The 9,578-nt window shown below is 45.4% G+C and overlaps 1 protein-coding gene across 1 annotated transcript; it reads right to left on the bottom strand.

Moving 5' to 3' along the window:
- Nucleotides 1-653: 653 nt before the first annotated feature.
- Nucleotides 654-1,201, bottom strand: LOC112065302 (porimin-like). The gene is given in 2 exon segments (XM_024125310.1): nucleotides 654-896; nucleotides 899-1,201. Coding segments are annotated over 2 exon segments (546 nt in total).
- Between the last annotated feature and the right edge of the window lie 8,377 nt (nucleotides 1,202-9,578).

Genomic DNA, 9,578 nt, shown 5'->3' with positions numbered 1-9,578 from the left:
AAAAAAAAAAAAAAAAAAGAATCCAGCTGCCAATGCAGGGGACACGGGTTCGAGCCCTGGTCCAGGAAGATCCCACATGCCACGGAGCAACTAAGCCCGTGTGCCACAACTACTGAGCCTGAGCTCTAGAGCCCACGAGCCACAACTACTGAAACCCACGTGCCACAACTACTGAAGCCTGCGCGCCTAGAGCCCTTGCTTTGCAACAAGAGAAGCCACAACGAGAAGCCTGCGCACTGCAACGAAGAGTAGCCCCTGCTCACCGCAACTAGAGAAAGCCAGCTCACAGCAACGAAGGCCCAACACAGCTAAAAAAAAAAAAGTCAAACCAGGGACTTTCTTGTCAGTCCAGTGGTTACGACTGCGCTTCCACTGCAGGGGGCACGGGTTCCATCCCTGGTTGGGAAACTGGGATCCTGCATGCCGCGTGGCCAAAAAAAAGCAAAAAAAAAAAAAAAAAAAAATCCAACTCCTTTTTGCCTTTAGTAATCGTGAGGAAGCTTTACATATTCATATAATACATTGTACATTATATGCACTGGCTTGTTAATGCTATTTTCAAGAAGAGAATATTGTTTTAAACTAACAATAAAACAAAGTTAATTGACTGGGCTGCATCAATCTTTCTCCTTTCCATTGGTTCTTGGATTTCCTTAAATGATGGCATCATGTTCACAGATGGGTATATAACAAATGCCTCTTCTTGAATAGTATATTTTGCATCCAATGTAAAGCATAGATTAAATTCCATAATTTAATACAATACTACCAACAAAGCTGCCAGTATCAGATTTTGATCTCTTATTTTCTTTAGAGTTAATAGTTGCTGTAATTGTTACTGATGAAGAAACAAATGTCACCGAACTACTGTGGGTTGTAGTCATTGTGGATGTTGATTGACATCCGGGATGTTTTTTGAAACACTTGTTATTTGGGGTGTAGACTCTAAGGTGGTGGAAGTTATATCTGTTGAGACCCCTGGTGTTGTCATTTTAGATGTTACTATGGGTTTCACGGTGGTGACTGTCCCATTCTTTGAGACTGAGGAAACTGGAGTCGTTGATGGTTTCATAATGCGGTTGGAAGATTCACTTGCATGGCTGAAAGCCACCCGTGGGGTCTTCCCTGTTGAGTTAGCATTGGAGTTTTCTAGAGACATTGTTCTTTGTGCTTGGCGACCCTCTGGGTCTGTGCGGTCCATGGTGGCCTGCGGCAGCGGCAGCCCTAACCTGCAGGGCCCAAAGTTGCATCACCGCCCAGACACCTCGTGCCAGTCCTGCTGTTCCGAGAGGAGGCCACGGCGCCCCACGTGTCCCCAACCGAGGTGGCCATTGCGCTGGTGAGAGCGCCTTCTTTGCTCAACTGAGCCCCGCTGCGCGTTTCCTCTCGCCGCCTGTTCCCTCCCTCCCAGCACGCCCCCACTCCCCCGCTCCCCCGACCTTCCATTTCCCCTCACCTCCCCCCACCCCCAGGATCACCAAACAGGGCGCAGGTGCCCTTTTAAGAGAGCCGGGCCCTTTTAAAAGCAATTTGGCAATCTATTTTAGGAGGCCGGTAATTCCTCCCCTGGAACTTTATCCTAATAAAATCATCTAAAGAGACAAAAAAATAAAGTAGCAAAACCTTGAAAACAACTTACGCATCAAAGGTGTTTTGAATGCTCACTTTGGGGCAAACTCGTGTTATACACAAGACACAGATGATCTCATTTAGTTCTCAAAACAATTCTAGGTGGCATATGCTATTTTACGCCTCATATACCAAATGGGGAAACTGAAGCTACAGGAAATACTGTGGTTTGCCCAGAGCTCAACAAAGTTAAAGCTGGGGTTGGAACCCAAGCCATCTGCCCCCAGAGTCACATGCTTCACCACTGCATTTTGCTGCCTCTGCCAGGTCTCTGTCTTTAGTGACCCTTTGCTTCACTGCAGTTTCCTGTTCCCAGACCCAGCCTTCAGCAGGATGCTGATATCTTGATCTGATAAGAGGCTTATGAAAAGTTTCGCAAGGGATGACAGGTAGTTGAGGAGTAATAATGATACAGAGCTCCTTTCCCTTCTTCAGAGCTGTGTGGAGAAGGGGCAGTGAGCAGCCATTTCTGGAGCCTCCAAAATGCGCTGGGGTCTGTAGATAGGTAATCTCATTAGAACCTCCCAGCTCCACTGTAGGGGATCATTAGTCTCTTTGACAGGTGTGGAAACTGAGGCTCAGAGAAGGGCGGTGACCAGCTCAAGGTCACACAGCAAGAAAGTGATAATGGATCCAGAATCCTAGCCCAGGGTGTCTGATTGTAGAACCCACCCTCCTTCTCCCAGCTGTCTCTTTGACAGAGACTCAAAATATAATTACTGTAGTGGACTCGGGCATGGGGAATGTTGGGCTGGTGCAGGCGGGGAGGATGTTTGGTAGATAGGTCTAGGGGACACTGACCCAGCTCCAGTAGCAGATCCAGGACAGGAAGTTAGGCAGTCCCAGGTCTGGGATCCAGTGGGTCCCTCCTTGGATCCCAGAACTTGGCAGATGCTTGACTAGTGCAACTAAGAAGAAGGTAATACGCAAAGAAGTCTGAAGCTACGTTCTTGTGCAAGTGGAGAACTACATAGGGAAACAGAGGCAGAATCCCAGTCAAGGACTGGGGCCAACACGGCAGAAGGAGAAGCCAGCAACACCATGGATCTATGGGTCCCCAGAAGCATCTGCCAACTTTATGGCCTTTTCCACGTTCACAACTTTTTTCCCCACAAGAGAGAAGGGGAAAGGGACGATGACGACAGCTGGCTCATCTCAGGGAAATCACCCTCCTGCCTGCGCCCCCAACCCAGAGGCAAACGAATACAGAAGCCAACTTTATGCACTGTTTGTGGGAATGTAAATTGGTGCAGCCACTATGGAAAACAGTATGGAGTTGCCTCAAAAAAATAAAAATGGATCTACCATATGGTCCAGTGATTCTACTTCTGGGTATTTACCCAAAGAAAACAAAAACAGTAATCCGAAAAGATGTATGCACCCCTAGGTTCATTGCAACATTATTTACAATAGCCAAGATATGGAAGCAACCTAAATGTCCATCAAGAGAAGAATGGATAATAAAAGATGTGGTATATATATGCAATGGAATATTACTCAGCCATAAAAAAGAATGAAATTATACCATTAACAACAACATGGGTGGACCTAGAGGGTACTATGCTAAGTGAAATAAGTCAGACAGAGAAGGACAAGTACTGTATGATCTCACTTATACGGTAACAAACACAACAAAACAGAAACAGAGTTGTAGATACAGAGAGCAAACTGGTGGTTGCCAGGAAGGAGTGGGGGGTTGGGCAAAATAGGTGAAGGGGATTAAGAGATACAAACCTCCAGTTATAAAATAAATAAGCCATGGGGATGTAATATACAGCATAAGGAACATAGTCAATAATATTGTCATAATTTTGCATGGTAACAGATGGTTACTGGACTTGCGGTGATCATTTTGTAGTGGACTTAATTGTTGGATTACTATTTTTTTGACCCAAAACTAACATAATATTGTACATCAACTATGCTTCAGTTTAAAAAAAAATGTTCCTAGAACCTCCCATCCCACTTACCCACACGCCCTGCCCTTGCTGGGCATGGCCCCGGGGCTGAGCTGGGTGGTCATAGAGTAGAGGCCTCAAAGGGAGGAGCTTGGGCTTCCCTGGTGGCGCAGTGGTTGAGAATCCGCCTGCCGATTCAGGGGACACGGGTTCGTGCCCTGGTCTGGGAAGATTCCACATGCCGCCGAGTGGCTAGGCCCGTGAGCCATGGCCGCTGAGCCTGCGTGTCCGGAGCCTGTGCTCCGCAACGGGAGAGGCCGCAACAGTGAGAGGCCCGCGTACCGCAAAAAAAAAAAAAAAAAAAAAAAAGGGGGAGGAGCTAGGAGGGATGAGGAAGCTGGCCAAGAGGAAGGAAACCTCCCTGTCATGGACTTATTCACCCCCGAATATTATCACATAAATCAAGAAGCTCTGTCCACATCTCCAAGCCTCTTGCCCCTGTTCTCTTAAGCCAGTGGCACAGTTTTCTCCCTTCCTATATAGCTCTCGAGGACCAGGAAAAGGACTGTACCAGCAGGGGACAAATAAGGAAGGGGTAAGGTTCAGCTCTCTTACCCCTGTTGCCCACACCACCCCTGCCCCTACCAAGACCTGCTGTGCCCTGGGTTACTTCCCCAGCAATGAGAAAATCTAGAGTGCATCGGAGATGAAGTCTTCTCGGGGGGGAAGGCACCTCAGGATCAATGATTCACTCCTCTGAGTGCAGAATGAAGTATTGAGATGTGTGGTTCTAAGAACCTTGTAAGAACAGATCAGACTCACCTTAGAAAGGAGCCAAACCAAGCTGTGGCCAAGACCGTCCACACCAGAAGCACCGTCTCCCATGCTTGGCCCCAGTTGGAGTCTGAGGAAGGCGGGGTAGGAAGGATGAGAAGCATGTAAATATTGAGTACCTACAGTGTGCCAAGAGCTGTACTCATCTCATTTCATCCTCACTACTACTCCAAGAACCCAAGATTCCTAACTTTCCTCATTTCACAGGTGAAAATGGTATTAGTTCAGATTCTTTGCACTGGAATCAACAATCCACTGAAGTGAGTGTTTCCTGAAAGGGGGTGGGTGGGGTGAAAAAGGGGTATTAATTTTAAGGATCGGAGACTATGACCTGGAAATCATGTACATGGATTATTACTCACCATGCATTAGATATAGTTCCATGCACTTTTATTTAATCATTATGGCAACCCCATGAAGTAGGTATTAATGTCATTCCCACTTTACAGATGAGAATGAGGGCACAGAGAAGTTAAATAACTCTAGTAAATGATAGAGCCAGAATCTGAACCAAGGTAATCTGGAACCAGAGACTATGCCCTTAACCATTACACCAGTGGTTACCTAGCTGCCTAGCTAGCTGTCTGATAGCTGACTGGACCTAAGAAATAATCTGGAATGAGGGCTTTATTCTTCTCTCCTGCTGTAGACCAGCTCTCTCTGGTGGAAAATGACCATAGCCAGCTCCTGATTTCCTATCTCCTCCATTTAAGAGGCCAATCAGACTAAGACTGGAATTCCAAATTCCTGGAGAAGAGACTCTGATTGGCCCATTATGGTTCAGATCCATACCCCTGGTCCAATCAGTTGAGACAGGGTTGGGGGGTGGGGACAGGGTCACGTAATACAGAAGCCCCATCACAGGAAATATGTGGACATGGGAGGGACAATTACCAGATAATGGGGAGGTTGCACTGAGAAGTCACCCATAAGTTTTCCACTACAGGAAAATGAGGCTCAGGAAGACTGGATAATTTGCCCAAGGTCACTGGTAGTAAAGGATGAAGCCCAGATTCGAGCCCAGGTTGATTTGTGTCCAAATTTAAGTCCTTTCCTCCATAGCATACAACCTCCCCACAAAAGTGAAAAACATTGGTTAGATGCATAAGGTAAGTTCACAAGGGAATTTTCACTCAATCACTATTTGTTAAGCACCTGTTATGTAGCCAGCACCATTCTAGACAGTGGGGTTACATGGAGAGTAAAACAGACAAAAGTCCCTGTTCTCATGAACCTGACATTCAAAGTGATACAGCTGAATAAGAACAGAGGCCTGTTTTGGAGAAAAGCTCCTTTGGTTGCTGCACCAGGTGGTGTGGAACATGGAAAGAACTTGGACTTTGACATCTGTCACAGACATTGACTCCTTTTAGACATTTCCCCATGGATTGCAAACATGGCACTAATTCTTCACCTTTCCCTGTACAGTCTTCCCTTGTTATCTGCTGGGGATTTGGTTCTAGGACAACCACCACCCCACCCCTGCAAAATCTGCAAAGTATTTGCATGTAACCTATGCGCATCCTCCGGTATACTTTAAATCATCTCTAGATTACTTATAATATCTAATACACTGTAAATGCTATTTAAATAATTGTAAATACAATGTAAATGCTATGTAACTAGTTTTTCTTTTTGGAGCCTCCTGGAATTGTTTTTTTCGAATATGTTTGATCCATGATCGGTTGAATCGGTGGATGTGGAACCTGCAGATATGGAGGGAGGGCCAACTGTATCCACACCCTTTGCCATGATATTTCACAGTGCTCTCTCACTCTGATGCTGGCCTTGGTCATGTGACTTGCTTTGGCCAATAGGATATCAGCAGATGCGATGCAAGCTGGGCCTTAAAAAGCACTTGTGTGATAGGGTTTGCCCCCTCTTCTGCCTCTGCCATTACCCAGGAGAACATGCCAGAAGTAACCCACTGGAGGAGCAGAACCAGAGGGCCTAGTCCTTCCAGCCAAGCTTAGACTAGATCAGCCAATGGCCAGCCAACCTCCAGACGTGTGAGCAAGTCCAACCAAAATCAGCAGAGCTGCCTAACTGACCACCGGATGTGTGAGCTGATCGTTGCATGCTTTGGAAGCATGTGATTGTTTGCTATGTACTATTATTTCGGTGATAGATAACTGATAAACACCCCCCAACACTGTATTAATTTCCTCTGTGGCCTTGATGGAAAGGTAATTCCAAATGACCCATGCCACTAAAAGAGCCATTTTCCTATCCTCACCCTGGAGGGCAGGGCCATGATGGAAACTAACCCCATCAAACACCTTATGTCCTGAGAATTTGAATTTGGAGGCCATACAGCCAAAATAGGAGATCTTGTTGGAGGTCATTCATCGTGCTGGTGGTTGCAGCATTCAAGTGTAAATGTGTCTCCAACATGATCCTAGACCCTCCATCTCTCCTTTGGTTCCTGTCTGTCCCCAAACTTGCTTCTACAGCTCCCCATAAATTCTTTGAGCCTCGCCCACATCCCTCCAATAAATTCTCTTTTGCTGAAAATGGGCAGAGGTGGTGTCTGTTGCTTGTAGCCAAGAACTCTAACTGCTACTCTGCCAACTAGACCCAGATTCAAGTCCCAGTCATACTACTTAGCAGCAGATCATTGTGCAGGGACTCGATGAATAGGTGACCTCTCAAGAGATTATTTAGCCCTGGTGTCACCCAAGAACCACAGGGAAATGAGAGCAGCAGTGTCAGGGGCTCTGAGTGCCAACCCCCATTCTGCAATGGAAGGGCGCAATTATCTCCTCTCCTGACATCTAGGCAGCTGGAGTCTGGCTAGGTGACTGACCCATGCTTGCTTCATGGGATGCTCCCACCTGGGTCTTTGAATCTTGGGGGACAGTATCAAAGACAAGGGAACAACTGGAATAGTCACAGTGGGGACAGTGCCAGTGGCATTGTCCTCACAAGCTAGTTCCTAGAGCATGGACTTGGCTCCATGAGCTGCCCACCCTCCTGTTTCCTGGGTCTGGTTCTCCTGCTTTTCTTTCAGTTCTGGGCCCATCCAATGCCCTTCCAATAAATTTCATTCCTAAGTCAGTTTCAGTTACTTGCATCCAAAAACTCTGGTGTAGTAAGGATGATGCCCATTTTACAGAGGAGGAAATGATACTGGCTTGGAATTTATTTACTTGACCTAGACTTCTAACAGCCTAGATTTTGAGCTCTTTGAGGACAGAGACTCTTTGATTCATCTTTATGTCACCAACTCCCAGAACAGAGTCTGGCAATGAGCAGGAACTTTGTGCATTTTTTGGAAAAGAGGAAGGAAGAAAGGAAAGGAAGGAGAAAAACAGAGAGAAGGAGGAAAGAAAGAAAGACAGATGTAAAAGGAAGAAAAGGAAAAAGAAAACTCCCTCCGCCCCCCGCACCCCTATAAGTTCAGGAAAACTGCCAGCCTTTTCAGATCCATTTCCAAAGACTTCCAAAGGAAGCAGTTGAGGTTTCTAGAACTACACACCCAGAAATGGCACAATCCCAACACTTCCCCCATCTCAGAGGACAGCAGAGTGAAAGGAAGAAAGGGCAGGTTTTGGAGTCAGACTTGGAATTTATCCCCCTGCTGGTTGTATGACCTCGGAACAAACCTCAGTGTCCTGATTCAAAAATGAGCATGTGCGTCTGTCGTTTTAAGAGACATGAAGTGCCTACAGAACAAGGTGCAGGGATTTAATGGCGAACAGACACAGACAAAGCCATTGCTCCCCTCGAGCTTACAGACTAGTAGTGGTTGTGTTGGGGAGAACAAGTATTAATCAAAAGAGTAGACAAGTAAACGGAAAATTGGAATTGTGTTAGCACTACCTAGGTGAAATGCAGAGTCTATAATGGAATTCACTGACAGTTTATAATGGGAGAATTTGATCTAGTCCAGGAGGTTGAAAAGGGTCCATGGGAAATATAAAAGGTGAGTTAGAGGTCTGGCAGACTGCACAGAGTATGCCCTGGTTAAATGATGAGAAAGAACATGGCAAGTTTGAGGACAAAAAAGAAGTAAAAGACCAATAGATTCTTGAAGGGAGGCAGGACTAGAGAAATAGAAAGGGAGCAGACCCCACAAAGCCTTAGCTACCATGGGAAGGGTTTTGGTCTCTCTCCTAAGAGCAATGGAAAGCCAGTGAAGTGTTCTGAGTGGGTGAGTTAAATGATCAGATTTGCATTTTGGAAAAATAACCCTGGCAATGGTATGGAGAACAAACTGGAGATAGGTCATAATGGACCCAAGAGACTAGTTTAGGTGGCCAATGCAGAAGTCCAGGCAAGAAGAGTTAACAGTTTAGACAGAGGTGGTGGCTTGGAGTGGAAGGTGAGAAGACTGAGAGAAATCAATGAATTTAAGATCAAGAAGGTAAAATTGAAAAAACTCAGTCAAACTCCACTGAAAGGGTTTTGACAAATAATAGGTACCATTCCCATTCAGTGGAGGGTATTTTTGGTTTTGTTTTTTGCTTGGTTTTAATGATTGTTGTTGCTACAAATAAAATTCCATCAAATAAAAAGAAAACAAGAAAAGACTCAGTCAAAGATTGGATTGGGAGGAGGGAGAGGATAGACATTAAGGATGATTGTCCAGGTTTCTGGGTACCATAACTGGAGGGATGATGGTGCCATTTACTGACTCGGGGCCTGGTTTGGAGAGGAGCTTTGAGACATCTTGAATTTGGAGGGCCATCACGATAGCCAAGTGGAGATGTCAGGTGGGCATTTAGATAAATTGCTCTGGACTCAGAGGTGTTTGGGCTAGAGATGTGGATATGTAACCATACCTGGTAATTATGCCTTGGAGTCAGTGAGCTTGCCTGGGGAGAGAATATAGAGTGAGGATAGAAGAAGTCTAGAGGTGAAACTTGAGAAACAATATTTAAAGTCAAGTAAAGCAGAGAGGGGTGGGGGAGAGAAGGATTGGGAGTTTGGGATTAACAAATGCAAGCTAGTGTATATAGGACAGATAAACAACGAGGTCCTACTGTATAGCACAGGGAACTATATTGATATCCTATAATAAACCATAATGGAAAAGAATATGAAAAAGAATATGTATTTGTGTAACTGAATCACTTTTCTGTACAGCAGAAATTAACACAACATTGTAAACCAACTATACTTCAATAAAATGAAAGAAAGAAGAAAGAAAGAAAGAAGGAAGGAAGGAAGGAAGGAAGGAAAGAAGAAAGAAAGAAAGAAAGAAAGAAAGAAAGA

The sequence above is a fragment of the Physeter macrocephalus genome, chromosome 3, assembly GCF_002837175.3.
Source record: "Physeter macrocephalus isolate SW-GA chromosome 3, ASM283717v5, whole genome shotgun sequence".
Lineage (NCBI taxonomy): Eukaryota > Metazoa > Chordata > Mammalia > Artiodactyla > Physeteridae > Physeter > Physeter macrocephalus.
The sequence above is the reverse complement of the archived record's forward strand: the minus strand, read 5'-3'. Positions and strand labels throughout refer to the sequence as shown.